Genomic DNA, 18,801 nt, shown 5'->3' with positions numbered 1-18,801 from the left:
GTGGCGATAGAGGCGTCATCTCCAATTTTGGATCCAGTTTCTGAAACATAATGACTTCAGTCGCCAGGAGTAAAGAGGAAGATGAGTTTGTCCAAGCATTGATTAAATAAACACTAATTGTTATGAAACTTACAATCAGTAACCAAAATGATAGCTATTCAAACTCACGTAAACTTCTGTTATCGTTATCGTCATACGAAAAGAAAATGCTCAATAGAAGTTCGATCTTCCAATTACAATCTAAGAAGTATTAACCGTGGACTGATGGAAACCTGTGATTTGCCTTTTGGCAGACTTAAATCATTGTTATTATCACTTTGTTTGCCAATATTGTTATCATGACGAAAGAGAAATGGTGAAGTTTCCACCACGAATCCAGTAGAAACTGGAAAAGAAATCAGCAGTTATTGTTTCAAATGACCGCCAGGAAAAATAGTGTGATATTTACATGTAGAGCAAAAATGGAGTCCCCAGAGAAAGGCTGTATGGCTCACATCATCAAACTTATTTTGTTGACTAACTTTTAAACCACTGCCTGCGGATTATGGTTATTGTACTCAATAAAGAGGCGTCTGTCAACATGAGATTTCCAGAAAAGAAGATTCAATTTTAAGCACTACGATATTTTCCAAATCTAACCAAATATCACACAGATGTCAGTAACTTCAGATAATTCATTTTCGGATGAGAAGAAAGACTTACAACAATGTAGTTTTATCGGAAACGAATGTTTGTGTCTTTTCCTCAACATGTCGGGAAGGCCCGAAATAGCAGATAAGCCTTCAGCAAGAGACACTGGAATCAAATTTACAGCATGTTCTGGTCTAATTGGGCTGCAAAGGGCGGGGTTTATCTGTAGCAGTGTATCATATTCCGATATGTCGGAACTCATTTGACAAGAGACTACAGAACCTGGAGCAATATACATAAAAATGGGTAAGAATCTTAACGAAGTTTAAACGATATCTACAGCTGAAGGGAACAACCCGGGAAAACATGCTGTTTCAAATCTTATTTTGCTACAGAGCTTAGCCAAGCCAACAGTTGTTCTTTGTTCTTGGTGCGATAAGATGCCTTGGGAAGACTTATTCAAAGACAATACAACGGATGAATGGCAGACAGTGAGGTAGATTATTTTGGATGGAGTGAAGTCGACTGATGTAAGCGTTGTGTCAATGTAGCCCCATGGATGTCTCGTCAATCCCCTTCTGGGGAACACTCAGTCTACACCCACACATATCCCCGAGCTTTCATTTGGTTTCCATGCGCAGGAATGAATCCTTAGAGGAATTAATTTGAAATTAGATATAATCTAAGAGTATGTTGGCCTTATAACGAGACTGTCGACACGTTTTTGTGAATGAAATGTAGTATTTCGTTCATGATTCAATCTTATGAAGAAATTTCAATGTATTTAGTTTGCCGTATCGTCATCCCCAGCAAATCGAGGTGGCATTAATAGGCCCCATCGGTGTTCAAATCATCAGATAATGTCGTGTGTGATCCAGGCAAACACTTGACCTCTTCAACTGTTCGACAGGCTGGAAAGGTCCCACGAAGTTGATGTTGCATCTAGCCCTTTGATGGCAGATGCTGTTGTTACAATCCTGGATTGGGTATATACGTCAGTAGTGTGAAGATCACGATGCAAACAACACTGTGGCAATGCCAGTGAGTATGCTAACAATCTTACATGATGAGAAGAACGTTCCCTGATCCAAAGACTTCGCAATGACATCTCACCTTCAAGTGAAGATAGCTGTCAGATGTTTGTTCACAGTTTATGTCAAGGAATACGAGTGTTTACAAAGTACCGTGCGACACCCACCTTACCACGCTTCTTTGTTCCAAATGACGATGTTTAAACAAGCTTTCGTCAGTAAACTTGCTGCTGTATAATGAGAATCGATGTGACTCGTCACAGTGTGTAAACGATGACAACTCTTCACCCTGAAGACATGCGGAAATTCTATCATCTCATTGTTTATAAGAAGTAATCTCTCTCGGCAATTCAATTCAACTAAGCGACATGATACACGAATTATTTGCTAAAAACACACTTTTCTCTGTAGGTGTGATTTGTAAAAATGGCTTTGCATTTCAGGTTGCTTGTTGGATTATTTCAAAAGGTGGGAGTGATTTGTGTTGAGACTAAAGCCTGCATACACATCCAAAAGAAGCTATTGTTGAAATAATGATAACGAGCTTCTTTGCTACCCTTATCCGATCAGTACGCTGTAAAAAAGCATGGCATGAATACCTCAGATGGAGTGTACCATGACTTAACGATGAGCTTTCAACCTCTACCGGTTCTTCAAGTCTCCTTTCATTTTGGATCACAGCTGTTTCTTGCCCCATCTCATTAGAACGTATTGAAACTCCAATAGTCGCTGAACGATCGGTGTCTGACAACTCCCCGAGTCAATCACCACTTGCCTTCTCACCTCTGCAATGTCTGCCCCTCATCCAACACAGCTATTGATTTTCCCTATTAACTTTATGACAACTGATTTTGTCATCATTGGGTTCACTCAGCCATAAGTATCATCACACAGACGCTGCAACAGTCGAGGGAACAAATAGCGGGGAGGTAGAGGCGGAAATACAACTGGTGTGATTTTAACAGTTCCGGGATTATTGGTCCAGTCGGATCGAATTGAGCCTGAGACTTGAGTGTGGGCGGCATGGTATCCATGCATGGTATCAGAGGTACAAGGCTTTGCCTGGGACTCAATCATGGCCTGCTCATTTGTCTTGACCAGCCACTATTTGATGATAGTTGACGCAACTATCATAACTCATTACTTCACCAAGCTTGGCGTTAATATATCGCTTATCACCACGGGAAACATCCTTATAAAGTGGAATGAGGCTCTTTAATAAGATTTCCGCTTTATCCTCATTGCTTATATCACATAAAAGTGTGATTGTGAGAAGTCACACAAAAAAGTGATTGCGGAGTCACTTAAAAGCATGGTTACGTTGCAATCACTGTTTAGCCTGAATAAACCAAATCACGAAAAAGTCTGATTGTATCAGCAACAAACGTGATAATACCGATCACAGTTTAGCCATATCTAAGAGGATTCACGCTTTCACGGGCTTGGCTTTTTGTAATCATGCATAAACATGATCCTCAATGTGTTCAGTTGGCCCATGCAGCAAGTCATCAGATCGTCGCCAACGCCAAGTGAGAAACTCTTATTGTTTTTGGAGAGGCGAGGCCTGTCGGCGTATGAATCTTGGGATTACAGACAGAATCCATATACATGTCGACCAACATCAAAGATGTAATGACAGTTGTCTGGCAGAAACTACCGCTAGAAATGATGGAAATTGTGTTAGGACGGGAAAAAAGGATATTTTTGACCTTTCCTCTACGACTTCTGACCATCGCGCTCTGTGGGGAAATCGGAGATGTGCTGGTACAGTTGGTTATTATAACGGTGACTTAATATTCAGAAAGATATAAATCGTAAATGTAAACTGTTCAATTCGAATACACAATGGTACTGGTATTATTCTAAACTTGAGCTAAATAACAGTTGGGTGCGACGGCATCCTGGTACATGTATATTTCTTAATGTTTTGAAACTCCAATCCATTAGCGGGTTTTCTGTCTCTACAGACGCTATTGTGCGTACCATCCCATTCACGTATCACGGTTGCTGGCAAGTGAATCTGACTAAACAACACCCGGGCGTTTAATGAGATTACCTATATTCAACCGAAAGGGAATCGCGTATTATGGCCACTTTTTGTGTGAGAGAAAGTTTTCTGTGATGGACCTGAGATTTGAATAGATGCCCACGATTAGACCTCCAGGGCCGGCACACTGCCATTTGGAGAGTTGCAACGATAGGACAATACATGTACTTTTACAGGCGGTAAACAAATTTAACTGCCCGGCTCATCTATAAGATATACATGTACTTTCGTATGGGGGTGGCAGAGGGCGCACAGCGGACCTGGTCCAACTCAGCTACACCCTCTTCCCATCGCAACTGCTGACTAAAGTAAATCCTGTGCCATTTTTTACCGGAAAGGCTCGAGTTGCTGCTGGAGCTGACAGCTGATTTAAAAAGGAAACGTGATGTCGCAATATAAGCTGCTTCAATTTTTATCTTCAGTCTAAAGCCACGGATTTGGTTTTCAGCTAATGAGCCTGCTCTTTGTTTGAAACAATCGTCTGCCCTGGTAAAATATGCTGAGAAAATATTGAGGATTCTTTGAAAATGGTGTCGTCAGTCTCGCAGTGCGGGTGAAAGTCATTGGTGGTGGGCTCCCGGGCCGAGCGCATTCGCAAAGGAAACACTTGATTATGAAGATTAACCATGAAGCCAAAGAACAGTCATAACAGTGGAGGTCGGGAAAAAAGTAGTGATACCGTATTCCATTTCGATCTCATATCACTCCCCATTAATTAGTGAGGTCAGGTAAAGCTTTTGCTGTCAAGAAACAATCTGGCAGGTTATGGACAACATGCTCGTTGGTTGACACGAGATGAGCAGTAAAATTGCAAAGGAACCCTGGTCAACTCATTTTAGTTAGTAAAGAGAGGGTTGAATGGCAATAAAATTGGGAGAAAGATGCAGTAAGCAATGGATTTTTAGGGCTTTCGTTCCTGCATTCGTCGCTCTCTGCATCTCGGCGTATCACCAAGAGGTCGGAATGAATCAAATTACCATTTAACCGTTCTTTCATCCATCTTAAAAACAAGCAACAGGTGACTATAGCAATCCACCACTGCTACAACCTGGATTACGAAACAGCAACGGGATTTAAAAACGTTTCATCACATTAGTTAAAGAGGTAACCGATCACGTTTTCCTGGCAGTCTTCCCGCCTCAATCTGCTTGGCCATTTTTTAGAAGCAACGACGTGTTTTTGCAGAAGTCAAACACTGACAATCCAACAGAAAATAATTTGTAGCAGATGAGGTTAATTACAACGTTGTTTTACTTGACTGGGCGTCTTGGTTCACAGGTTTAACAGAGTGTCGCATTGTGCTTTGACGTTTTGGTTCCTATTCACCCAGTAGAGGTGATGCACTGTTTCAGCACAGTGGCGCCACAGGCCATTCACACGCTATGTGTTGTGTTGTGTTGATCTACCAGTGTACAGTCATCCTGAGATTCAGGTTTTTGTTACTCCTTCGTCATGGAGAGGCGGGGTATATCGAAAACTACTGGTGCCAGGATGGTGTACAGTTGGTAGGTTTCACTCCGATTGAAAATTCTGTTCATTTTTCCTCGGTGATTTCTGCATTGAATATCTCACTCTTTGAAGGATTCGTTGCAGTTCACCGAGTGTCACCTGTACTTATACATATGTACATAAGTGTGTATAAAATAAACTGACATCTACAATCTCAATATTAGTCATCGTCGTTTTTTGACAGTTTGAAACTTTATTCACATAGAAAAACATCAATTTCGAATCATAGACAAGTGATGAAATAATTCTTTAAATATAACCCTGGAGGTGGATTTCAAAGGAGACAGGTAACCAATTGAAGCCGGTGCAGATCTCAAGGTTGGAGGAGGAGAAATGAGGGAACAAAATGATCGAGGCGGTGAGATCATTTGAGTCCATTATATTGTAAGACTACTAGTAAGGATAACAAACGCATCGCGATAGATAATGAAAGTGATCACGAGTGGCATGTGTGGTAATACCGTCCCCGACGTGCCGTCCACTAAACTCTTTGTTATGTAGTCGGCTTAACACAACTAGAGTATACACTGTACTGTGAAGCTTTGTATTTCACTAACTGATTGCATAACGTATTTTTGCCTTATGAGCGAAGTAGATCATTGTACATGAACAACTTGTCGATGAGGATGTTGTACGCCGAATTGGGCCCAATTTTAATCGGGGTGCAGTGTAATGTCATGCAGATGGAACACCCCTGGTTATTGGGCCGCTCTTGGTTATCGCTGAGGTTAGTTGTCATGCAGATGGAACACCCCTGGTTATTGGGCAGCTCTTGGTTTTCGCTGAGGTTAGGTTGATTAGCAGCCGGGTTGCAAGCCCGGTGTAAAAAGGTGACCAAATTTAATAATGTTACTATATAGCTGAAAAACTGACGATAAACTTCGTAAAATATAGTTTTATTATCAAATTTGTGCAAATAAAGTGTTGACGTGTCAAAACCAGCAGAGCGAACTATTTTGATCAATGAGGGACTCGGGGGGCTGATCACTCTTCGAATGTCGCGATAAGAGTCGACTAGCCAGTTGGTAACCTTGAACATTTAATCATACTGGTGAACATGATTTTTTTCTAATGTCAACCAGCTTTCAGACTGGCGACTCGCTCTCTTTCAATTTTGTTTTTGCACTTGCAATGGCGCCGGGATTGCGAGATCAGGTGGATGAGAGCAAGCTGAAAGTTTGTATAGAATCCAACGTCATTCATTTACCAAACATCTGAATTTTTTCATCCAATAACCATTAAGTTGGATGGTAATCTCCCCATTTCCCTCACAATGAATCAAATGGTACAAAGTTTGTTCAGATAGCTAATAAACGACCTAAGTCTGATAGGAAAAAGTCCTAAAAAACAACTCCGCACTAAGTGAATGCGTTCTCCGTCAGTGGGTACATGTTCGTCAGCCTAATTTGTGAATGAGGACCGACTCGTATAAAGCTATGAACAGGAAGGGATTCTGAGTTATTTTTTCCATCAGAAGGATTGCTTTAGTCCAAAGGGACGAAAATAGACGACAAAATATGGTCATCGGTACAGCCAGCATGGATTACTTACTGCTGGTACAGCGCTATTGGTCTTTATTGGCACTACCACGACTTCATAGTTTTGCTAGTTTTTCGGATATCATTAACAACAACTTTGACTTTTCAAAATAGTTTGCATTACATGTGTTTGTACAATAATGTGAGATACCGGCGAGAAAGCGTGGATGGAAAGGACCAATGAAGCAAGTACAGAGGTGTAGACGAGCTTACCTTGTGTGAAACATATGAGTATTCCTATAAGACCTATTAAAAATGGACCAAAACACCGTCTCATCATACTGCCTGGAAAATATGAAAGAAATAGATGTCAATTACGCCAATAAAAACAATTACATGCATAAATTAGCACGCGAATTGTGAGAATCTTTATCAATTCTTGACCTCTCGCATAGTCTCACGAAACGATGAACAATGTTGATGTTGTAGTAAGTGAAAGAGTCGAAGGAGTTGGTGAATAAGGAAGGGATATCTATAAACACTAATGACTTCATCACGCATCAGTTTCTTTGATACCGACCGAGGCGCGGTGAGGTCATTGTATGACTTGTACCAGAGTCTTCTCGTACTAAGTTCGCTTTAATAACAAAATATCCATTTTGTAAATGTTTCATGTCAGGGCACGGGGGGGGGGGGGTCCAACCCAATCCTAAGCCTGATCCATCTATGAAACATATTGAATCTCTCGACCTTGGCTAAAGCATTACCACGACAACTAATGCATCAGCTCTTGCTGTAATCGATACGTTTTATGAACGAATGGCACGAATGATGGTATATAATGACAGGTAAAAGGAAAGAAGAGCTGCCACTATAGATATCAAGACCGGTGGTTTCGACCACAACAAAGCTGATGAAGCGATACGCCGAACTGAACATTTCCTGATGAATTCATTATCATGAGATTGTCGGTGGGCACGATGATCCAAATACGGACATTTATTTCGCACCTGCTAATCGAGCCATCGCAGAGATAATAACATCAGTATCAGCCAATTATTGATACGTTGTTGCAAATCAATTGTATATTAATCCAGTTCCTTACATACACATTACCATCAGAGTCTTTCAAATAAAGACTCTGGTTGGAGGCAATTTGTCAACGGTCCAATATGATAGGGTTCCACTAATACTGGTGAGATCTGCAGGTAATCTGTGAGATATGAATCTGTCGCGACGGGGCACCAATTCGGTTTTCCGTTGCCTTTCTCTGCACGTTTCGCATTTGGCTAACTTTTAATTTCCTATAACAGGTCATGTTGCACCTGCTAAAAGCCCATTACAGTAGGTGTTGCCCGTATCATAACGGTGATCATTGCCAACGATTTGCTATCGAAATCATCAGATTTGTGTGAATGTATTCGCAGTCTAATTAACACAACTGATAGCCAGCGCAACCACACTTTCAAGTGAGAAAGTAGAGGCGTCTGAATTTAGAATCGTCATATCGTTTGGCTGATGTCGTCATTCTTGCAAGCTTGAAGTACAATAGTATTCTTAACGGAAGATGTAGAAGCGTGCATAAGCTTTCTTTATCTCTAGTTTATTGAGTAACTTTACCCAGTCTGGAGTTGGCTGATGTATTTTACAGTTTATCAAATAACGCAATTGAGGTCTTTCTTCACTAGTTATGGAAGAAATAGGACTTGACAAGAGGGAACAGACGTTGAAAACTGTCGATCCGTTGTCCAACCGCAGTAGCTGTCAACAGGAGCCGGGACCACGTTAGCCCACGCTGCAGTGGGAAGGGCCTGGCCGTGGCGTGTTTGAAACATCCCATGCAGGATAGAATCTTCGGGGAACAAAGCAGGGCCTGGGAAACAAAGGATTCTATTATGCGCTTCAATCTCGGAGCTATTGATGGTCATGGCCTATTGAACCATATACCATAATCCGCTACCAGCGGACATTTCTACTGACTTCTATAATGTGCAGCGGTAACAATAGACCATTCAACCCGATCTTTTGTGACTGGTGAAGTTAAGATAGAGCGGGTTTGAGAAAAGATTCGGGCGAGGCTGTTGTGGCCTGTAAGCGGTATATTTATTCGATTGGGAACCGTGATGACTGCAGGTTCTCCGCGTTCTGTATTGTTAATTTCGGCGCCAGTGCGTTATACCGCTGCGGCCAAAAATAACAATACAAAACGGTGACGCCAATGGCTGTGCGCCGGTGTATAAATTCAGCTTGAACCTTGAAGCCAGGCAATTGACACGATCTCGACACCAACAAACCCGTACCAATAACCAACAACCTCGGCATGGTTATTGGACTAGGTTTTTATCTTAGGAAATGAATCATGCCCCTCATCTTAAGGAAGGCCAACATGCATGAGCCAGAGGAAATGTTTATTCGTCTCATTTGGCCGAGGGAGACTTGTTGTTGTAAGTGGATCATGAGTCATTGATAGGTTTTCTTGTAACGTCAATACATCTTTTAGAAACTTTGTTCTTTAATTGGTCTTCGTCTGTGTCTATCATGCACTTTTACTCTCTCTCATTTTGGCGGTTGGTCATAATAATATGACGGAATGAAGTAGCGCGATGGAATGGATGGGACCTCGGTTTTGACAAATACTATAACCTTGTCCACCTTTAAGACAGAGATGATACTCCGTATTCAGTGCGCTTAACTAATTACGTATGACGGATGTTCGCATTCTTTTCCTCATGTCATTTCGATGATGGACGGTGATGACTAATTAGTTAATAATCTAGCATCACATTTTGTACGCAGGATGTCACTGATGAAAAGATGTTGGCCGTATAGGTTGACAACCCGTCACTTCCTTCGCCTGACAACGTGACCAAAGCCTTGCATACAGTGCGGTTTTCGTGGACCTAAATTGATTTATGTCGGTTATGGCCACATCGAGGAGAAATAAAAGTTGCCTATTTGGTCAATGCAACTGCAGGGAACTGATCAGCACTATCTTTATGGTCTCATTACCGCTTATCTATGTGGAGGAAAATGTTTCAATACCTTTAACAAATATTTAAGACGTTACTCAAGCATCACTTTAATCTTCAACAGAAGGAGTGATGGGAATATGGTCAAATGCCCGTGGCTTGGTATACGCTAGAGTGCGCCAGCGAGATTTACGTGTAGAAGTTGCTCAGCGATCAACAAGAAAATACCGAGTTAACACAAACTTCCAACTTCTGTGAAAGTTTGACCATCACCTGGCTTTTGTTCCATGTTATAAGAAATGACATGGTACGTGTACGACGGCTTACGAGAAGGGAAAAACTGAAACATCTAACTGCAACATTTTCGTCTATCGTCTGCTAGTTCGAATGTGTCGTGAATACACACGACCTTCGTCCGTCATTAATCACGGGTTACTAAAACGAACTTCCTTTAAGCTTTCCCCAAGGAACCATTTGATAGTAATTGTAGTCACCGTATTGATACGGGGAGGTCGTTATTGGCAGATCTCATCACTTTATACATCTATTTCCATCATGCAATCGTGATATCTATATTCCAGGGGTTTGTTTCCGGTGGAGTCTCTGGAACAACTACCATTCCCGGAGTCATCTTATATCAGTTAAATTGTCGAATTATTACGGAATCTACATTTTTTTTGATAGTCACCCTCTTTGCATTCGTTATGCGCTTTTAACTATAAGACACTTCAACAAACTGAGGTAATTAAAGCTTCACGACCTTGCAGAAAGGGCAGCACAGAACATGTCAATTGTAATGCAAATTGACAACCACTCCTTTGGTACGCTGTGAAGAAAGTTAAAAGTTCATGTATCTCTGGGCGGAGAAGGTATCAATGCAAGTGCCTTATCTCAACCAATCTTCCACTCTGGTGCTAATATGCAAAACTACACTTCATAGCATGTCAGCTTAATGGCCTAAAAATATCAGAAAATTACTGCTGAGGGTGTATTTGCGGATATCAAATATCGGGCATTTTTGTGCCTCCCTGTTGTATATTGACGGTAACCGGACGTTTTAGTTTAAGCATGTTGAATTAGCTATGTCTTGAGGGAATCATTAAAAAGCCACAGTTCCATAAGCAATTACCGGTTATTTCTATTGAAGGTCCAATGTTTCCCCCACACGCGAGCAACATCTATACCTGTCATGTTTTTCTAACGATTTGCCCAGGGCGGGTAAAAGGAAGCGTCATGCGCTGGTCGAGGAGACTGCGACGTTTGCTTCATTTCTAATGTCACCGTACCATTAGCACAAATATCAGCACTGCTAAAACCATTTTTTTGTAATTCCGTAAAAGAAAATATTGGCGATGTGTATAGTACGGGACAAAGTTTTGTAAATGTTGGCAAGTACAAAACCAGTCAAAAAGGGTGATATCCAGTCGGCTTTTATGCCACCAACAGGAAGGAGAGCTTTGTTGTTTCCGCCCTATAGTCGTGGTGTTAGCCATTATTTCTGGTAACAATATAACATGACCCTGAGGCTAGACCTCACCTACACACCTTCCTGGCCTTTTTGCCGCTGGGCACTAATTGGTTTTTCTGTACGGATGTACACTCCGGACACAGTAGTATCGTCCCTTCCCTAAGCGAAAAGTGAGGAAGATGAATATGATGACGAAATGGGGCTGCGTCGGGATAAGCCCATGTAGTCATGTATGCCTGTATTCTCCAGCCCGGTCAGTGATTGTGTCCCGAGTACTTGGACTGGTGTGACATGAAAGTTTCAAGCAGGGTCAGCATTGGCTATTCTAAAGTGAAAGAAGTTAAGAAGGTTTCTGGGAAGAATGATTTAAAAAATCCGGTTGCTGATAAAACTAAAGTAATAGATTTGTACATTTCCGCAGTTAAAAGCTGCACATTGTTTGGGATGTGTTTACTTTTCTTTAGCGATGTCTTAAGCGATGCCGTTCCCTTGTCCTGTTGATGTACTGAATTATCTTCAGAACTACACGTTAAGGCAACAATAGATTGGCTTCAAGGAACATTTACTTAGTAACTCCAGACCTGCAGCGATGCATCTCATAAAACGATCAGACAAAGGTTTCATTATATCGATGATCGGAATTCTACTCTCAACGAGCAAGCTTTGCAACAAAGAACTGCAATTCTTGGCAGTGGTGACCACTTTGGTACCGTGGTTCTCACTCCTACAAAAAGAAGTTTTCGTGCACGATTTTGCTCATCGCGTTGACAACTGACTTTGGCAGTTGTTCAGGGAAATAGAAGGGGTGACAGCTTCACCTGCCACCCCTTTTATTTTCTTGATTAACTGCGAATGCGACAATCGCGATTAGTTATGCATCGACGAATAAAATAGCATTGGGTTTGAATGGGGACCATGTCTCACTAGCATTGTTTGCTCAGTGTTGGAGAATGCCTCCTAAGTGATTAAGACACGATTGCAAGGATTGAAATTGAAAATAAACGAGGAATAGATTGTACAGATTTCTCATTACACTCAATTGAAGGTACAGTAACCGAATTAAACAAAGACTAGAGCACAGGCTGTCGATTCAGGCGGCCATTGCTTTTTTGAAAGCGTTCGCCTTTTGAGATAGCCAAGGATCGTTCACCAGTCAAAGTTTGATTACAGTCCATTCGGGATCACGCTTTCAACGATATCACAGATTAGGATTGGGCTAAGATGCCTGGTGAGGTCCAGTCCAGCCACCGCAATGCCCAAAAGAATGATTTCGAGAAATGCTTTCGACCAACAAAAGGTTCTCGGTGAACTTTTCTGTTGGAGCCAGTGCAATGTTTTCGGTTGTTAGGTGTTTCCATAAAGCAGACATCGAGAGCAACCATGAATATTTGAGAATGGGAAACCGAGAAGAAGGTGTCAATCTGTCCATCGGTCTTTCCAAACTATGAGGCACAACCATTTCACAGGCTTCAGCAGTTTATTCCCGACGCAGATCGTCAGGAACGATGTGCAAGTTCGATGTTTAGAAGAGAATTATGAAAGACTTACGTGTTTATAGTCAAATCAGTGGAGAGTAACTATCCTAGAACAGAGCAAGGCGGGACACTGGTGAGAACTGAAGAGAATTTGGTCAGCAGTTGAAGTTATCCTCAGTAGCGTGTGTAGATGGCACTGAGATGTGAGAAACTGTATATATAGCAAGTTAACAAGCTGATAACATCTTTCCCATCTCTATTCATTGCCAATTTACGGAGGTTAAACACAGGGCTAATGGGCATATCAGTTACACAAGGACTTTCTCCCGGGTCTATGTGTATCATCTTTCAGCAGCATCTCAAATGAGAACAGCCTACTTTTGAGTATATGGTTTCAACTTTATCGCCAACATCAACTTCATTATTTTATACGCCCATGCGGTGATACACTTCAAGAAGGTAATGAACATATGGTTTCAAGTTTTCAATAACATTACTCTTAGGAATACCTTCTCAACAAAGAAACCTCCCACAAATCAACAAAGAATAAATGGGTTAAGATCGGCTTACAGCTCAGTCGGTGGACAAGATTTCTCGAGAGGAGGTCGTTTCTGGCCTGTGCGAGGGTCGTTTCCCAAAAAAAGACAATGGATTTTCTCAGTCAAAGTCAAATATCTTTTCCCAAAAGGATGTCGTTTGCACCCCGCCCTCTGTCCCTAATTCGCCTACGTACGTCTATATGGATAAGGACCTCGTGGGTGTGGTGGTCGATTGAAATATTATGAGTCAATCTTGAGGACATATGCCATCCTTCTGTGTCTTTAGGGCTAAGTATGTTGTTACAGCTAACTCCCGGAATTGTCTTGTGATTTTAATGGAGCTTGGGACCGCATAATATCTGACCACATATGACATTTTGCCGAAGCATTCTACATGTAGGTCATCAGCGGCGGTTGTTGCTATTAGAATCGTGACACGTGTTTAAATCTCCCTCTTCATTATATGATCTAATAATACACAGCCATAAGCATCTCGTTTGCGCAAAAGACATAACGTCATCAGCCTGGCGCTAATCTGGGGATAATAAGGCATCCCACGCCCGTCACATCCATCTTGTTACGATACTATCACCCGGGTCAACCTGTCTCACTCTGAAATCCTCCTTCGACTGTAACTCGATACTCTGACTAAGATGCTGCTAACTGATTGTCATGGAGGTTAGTATAGTATCATCCGAGACAAGTGACTGCCCTCTATGGTGGGCGCCTAATGCCAGTAGACTGCGAATGCCATACAGCAGCCGCTGTGCATGTACATGTACTTCTAACTCGGCTGCTCATCGTTTATAGAATTACATCAGATTGCCTACAATTTTCATCGAACACTTTGATACCCCGTGACGAAGATCTTGGATGAAGAATCCAAGTATGGGTGATACTCTTTTCACGCTTGGTCCTTGGAAAGATTAATGTTCCACACCAGAATCAAGTCAGGAATCAAGTGCAATGATGGAACTTTTCAAAAGAAGCTTATCGTGTAACATGAGGGCAAAACAACCTGCTCATCTCGTTTTAAGAGATTTTATTTCGGAATCAAAAAGCGACTAATGTATTAATTATTAGATCACCACATAGGTCATTGTATTAACTTGTTGTGTTAAGATGGCAGAACGTCCCCAGGAATGAGTTAAATCTCCTGGGATATCTGATGCTAGAGACGCGAATTGAGTCTCAGTTGACAAGCAGCATCGACCTCGATATTTGTATTAGTTATTATTCATTCAAAGGATCAAAATCTATCGCCACTTGTCTCGCAATATCTCCTCCTTGTGTGGCACTAATTTCCTTATATCTCCGCCATGACGTATTTCATGATGTGATGCATTGTGGGATTGACGATGATGAAGTACAAACGGAATGTGTCTGCCTGGGGCTAAGCGTATGAAGGAGATGGAATCGAATTCAAATCATTTGTTAACATACTTGTACTCGACAGATGCTTGACTGGTGATTGTCAAAGGTATGTTTGGCAGGGAATTTCAATAATTTTATCAGTCACCCGAATATATACGCTCAGTACGCAAATTTAACTACAAGAGGAAAATAAATTTAACGTACGGTACGTTAAACAGCACCGGTTCCATTCTTAAAAGCGACTGGACAAAAATTATGATAATATCCCCAAGTTAACTTAGTGCTGCACCGTCGATATTAGACCTTGGTTTCCAAGCATGGATAACGTTACGATAACATTACTTATAATCGTTAACTCGTGATAAACGTCCATAACGGTACACCATGAAATCCGACTCCCTTTCTGAGGCGTGCACTGTGAAGGCTTTGGGGACGTGTCTATTGCGATTGGCAACGCCCTACCTAACTGCCTGGGGACCGATGTGAAGGAGATGCAAGTTTGTGCTTTCTAAAGTTAATACGATGCTCAAAGTTTCAACATATCTTGCATCAGGGGCACCTACATTTTGTATGTACATGTACACCAATAAGAATCTACATGTAAGAAGGCCATTTACATGTGAGATACCCCGTATTGGCAGATATTATCCATATAGGGCCTAAATGCTCCTTTTTTTCATATTCCATATTATACTTGCGAAAGCTAAGCTAAACCTGTCTCTTCCTGCGAAAGAAGGTGTATGCCAAGATTTATAGGAATGACTCTCTGTCAATCTAAATAGTCACCACTATGGCCTTTGGCAAGGTGATACTGTACATAGCAATGACTGCAATCGCACATCCCGCTGTACCAAGGTTATCCGTTGAACACTTGAAGATGCGGTAAACCTAATGCGATAGATAAGTTTTTAGGGATCCGTGTCAGGCCTGGGGAGGGAAAAGCTTCGTATTTGATAGGCACTAGATTTCCTTCCATTTCTTTCCCGACTGGAGTCGGCAAGGGATAAGAAAGGATGATACGAAAACGTCGGATGAGGCGACAACGAAATCGGAGTAAAATTGCGCATTCCAAAGTTATATGCATGTACAAGCCGAGTGCGATATAAAAGAAAATACCCGCGTCACAAATCGCATAGGCGCACTTTCTATTGGGTAGGCCCAAGGCGAAGTAGAAGGGCTGTCTATGCGCCGTCATTAGTCTGTGAAGTGATAATTCAATCAGAAGTGTTATTAAAAAACCTGATTGCCTTTTTAACATAGATGTTCCTTTTGTATGTACTGTTGTTCTTTTTGGTATACTGTTTCTTAGCATGATCCAGAGATCATGGAGACAGAATGGCAGCATTTTGATCTATTCCGACACAGGTTAACCAATAGCTAAAACCATTAAAGTTCAAACGAGTAGTATAAAGTAAAATACATTGTAAGATTCCTTTAATTTTCTAATATTATCGAGCACTTGGTGTTTGACAATGCGTTTCTCATTGCGTGGTTATCGACTTGTCATGCATGTAACCAGATAGAAAAATACGGTTTTACGGGATGTGATAAAAGCTGTATTGCACATGAGAAAAACTATAGATTTTGAAGTTCAAGCTCTGATAGTATCGCCCAGATTGATGCTGTCTGGGTTCCACTTGTTTGCTATAGGAATCACTTTCATAGCAGAAACCCACGTATTATCTATCAAACAGCGTAACAAGGCTCAAGATAGAATAGGATTCGGGATGAAGAATTGAATTTTCTATGGAACAATGTCTTTTATCAGTTTTTTTACTGTTCCCATACTGCGAAAATGTGGTTAACATGTTTTTTATCGGTGTGTTTTAAATGAACCACATATCAGGTATCCTTGGAACAAAGCACAAATAAGCAATAATGATGCTTTCGCCTTGTGAACTTTGTCTTCATTACATTGTGATTTTCAATAGAACCTGTAAGTTCAAAAATGGACGTTTTAACGGATATCGGGTTCCGCTATAAAGTCATCCGTCACGCAGTCGTGACACGCTTGTTTCCTATCATGACAAGTTTAAATTTCACGGCAGTTGGTATCAAAGACAAGGGGGTGACACAACCTTTAATGTTGATATGAATCCTCTATTGATTTTAATTGAAATTTAAGCTCTTTCATTGAAAAGTGAAAATATCGGAATTCGATTCTGCTTTGGAATTCGAGGGATCTTCTTATCTTCTGTAAAGGAATTTCACATCAAATTTTTTCAAGGTCTTGTCGATGCAGTGATGGCGGATGGGACAACAAGCTGGCAGAGTTTAGTGAGCGCTTGATCAGCTGCTTGAGCCCTCCTTGGTGTCCTTTATGGGATGTGTAGTGGCGGTATGGTAAGGCGCTTTGAGATATACCTGATCAGCAAAAAGAGTAATATGAAAAGCTTTCATCTGTTTTCCAAAAGCCCACGGCTTCTGGAAGTGACAACCTTCTTCACGAAGACATATGACAACAAGTAACCATAGCTAGCGTTTGCTATCTCATGGGATTACGTAATGACCATGATTGATGGGTGAGATGGAACCTTCTATGAAAGATTCTCACTGTTTACCGATAAAGGTATATCTATTTACCTCGGCGCTCGCCCCTCAACGGACTTACCTTTTGTATGTTCCTATTCTCTTGTCTTTTCTTCTCAAAAGGTAAACACATGTTTTTTCATGGTACACCTGTACCTTCACCACCTTATTTATGGATGTGAGAGAGTCATCACCAACATAAAGAGTAACATGAGCTGCATTTATCATTCGATACCTTGATGGAAACTTAGTGAAACCTTAATGCAACTTAAGAACAATGTAATCATTCTTGGAGACAGAAGACAATTACAACATTCTTTGGAAGCCTCTTGATGTCGCTGAAAAAAACTGTGTAGATACATGGCTGATTCGGCGCCAGTATTCCATCAAAAACAGCTCTGGCTGTTCGAGGAAGATCGTCAAAGGATTTTCCGCACCATTCAAATTCTATCATTTTCTCGGCGCCTGGAGTACCAGTATTTCTATAACAGGGGATGCTGGGTATTTGGTACCCAACTTGCTGACAATAGATATGCAAGACATACATGTAGTTCAGAGACATTGCAAATTGTCTGCAAGAGAAACAGACAAATTTTGAACTTTAGGATGTGGAGGAGGCTTTGCCTTAACAGATGGTCCTCCTATTTCAACAATGACATTGAAAATCTAAAGTTCTTCGCAGCTTGCATCATTCTTTTCAATTCCCAGTTCGATAAGGCATAACACAAAAGATAAGTAGACATCGAAGTAAATGAACGTCTTTGTGCGGTATGGATTGGAATGATAAGTAGAGAAACCTGTCAGCCAATACTTTGCACACGATCGATCTTCAAATGTCTATTTTATGTTCAGAGATAGTGCCACTTGTATTAAGTTTAGTTGGAAATTCCATTAAAGATACAGGTGAAGAGTATTTGCAATGCTATACAAGAAAAAAAAGGATTTTTGGCAAGCTATTCTTTCAGCTAGAGCATGTACTTTGAGCATTAGTTTGTTGTGGGGGTGGCTCCGCCTTCATGTCGATAAAACCTCATCAGACTTTGTTTTAGTATTCTAAACCCGCGTCCTCTTGATGATGATGATGATGATGATGATGCATTCCACTGCAGTTCCAATAAACTGAAGTGAAAACTGAGAGGAGACGCAACTAGGCGATATTGCTATCAGGCTCACGCGTACAGCGGTTTTGCAAATGGGAATGATTATTTCTTTATTAGCTGTATCTTCCATAACAAATCGAATTTGCTTTTCACTTCACATCTCTGAAAGTCACGATCCACGTCACGTTTATTGGAGTGAAAGAACAAAGTAAGAATAAGCAAAAAGACATATCAAATATATCGCTTAGGAGAGGTTACATATGCTGATGTACAATGGTGTGTGTCATGCTATTTCAACTCCCTCTCAATGCCCTTTGGTGTAAAGCAGTATATAATTGCTTGAGTACCTTTACAATCTCGATTCGCAAATCTATTTTATGCCAATCTCTTTTCTGATTAAAATTTCATTTGACAATTCTAAGCCAATTATTTGAGGTTCAATGAACAATGTGATGCTCACTCAGCATTGCAAAGCTGCAGATCATTACGTCAACCAACAAATTCATCCTCCAACAACAAGTCTTTATCGTTCCTAAAACACACTGAATAAATTGTGTGAGTATTCTCTAGAATCGATCCAAAGGCCTGCTTTGGGAGGATGGACAAATTGGTTGTCAGACTCACTCGCACGACCAACCTCTCAAGTTCCCCT

General features: G+C 41.1%; 1 protein-coding gene across 1 annotated transcript in view; it reads right to left on the bottom strand.

Moving 5' to 3' along the window:
- Positions 1-18,801, bottom strand: part of LOC135485945 (uncharacterized) — a 48,319-nt gene that overhangs the window by 15,656 nt on the left and 13,862 nt on the right. Inside the window, exon 2 of the mRNA XM_064768357.1 lies at positions 6,969-7,040. Coding sequence (XP_064624427.1) covers positions 6,969-7,035 — 67 coding nt within the window. The 5' untranslated portion in view covers positions 7,036-7,040. The remainder of the gene's footprint in view (positions 1-6,968; positions 7,041-18,801) is intronic.

Source organism: Lineus longissimus, chromosome 4, assembly GCF_910592395.1.
Source record: "Lineus longissimus chromosome 4, tnLinLong1.2, whole genome shotgun sequence".
NCBI classification, from domain to species: domain Eukaryota; kingdom Metazoa; phylum Nemertea; class Pilidiophora; order Heteronemertea; family Lineidae; genus Lineus; species Lineus longissimus.
Note: the sequence above shows the minus strand (reverse complement) of the source record. Positions and strands in the feature narration are given on the sequence as shown.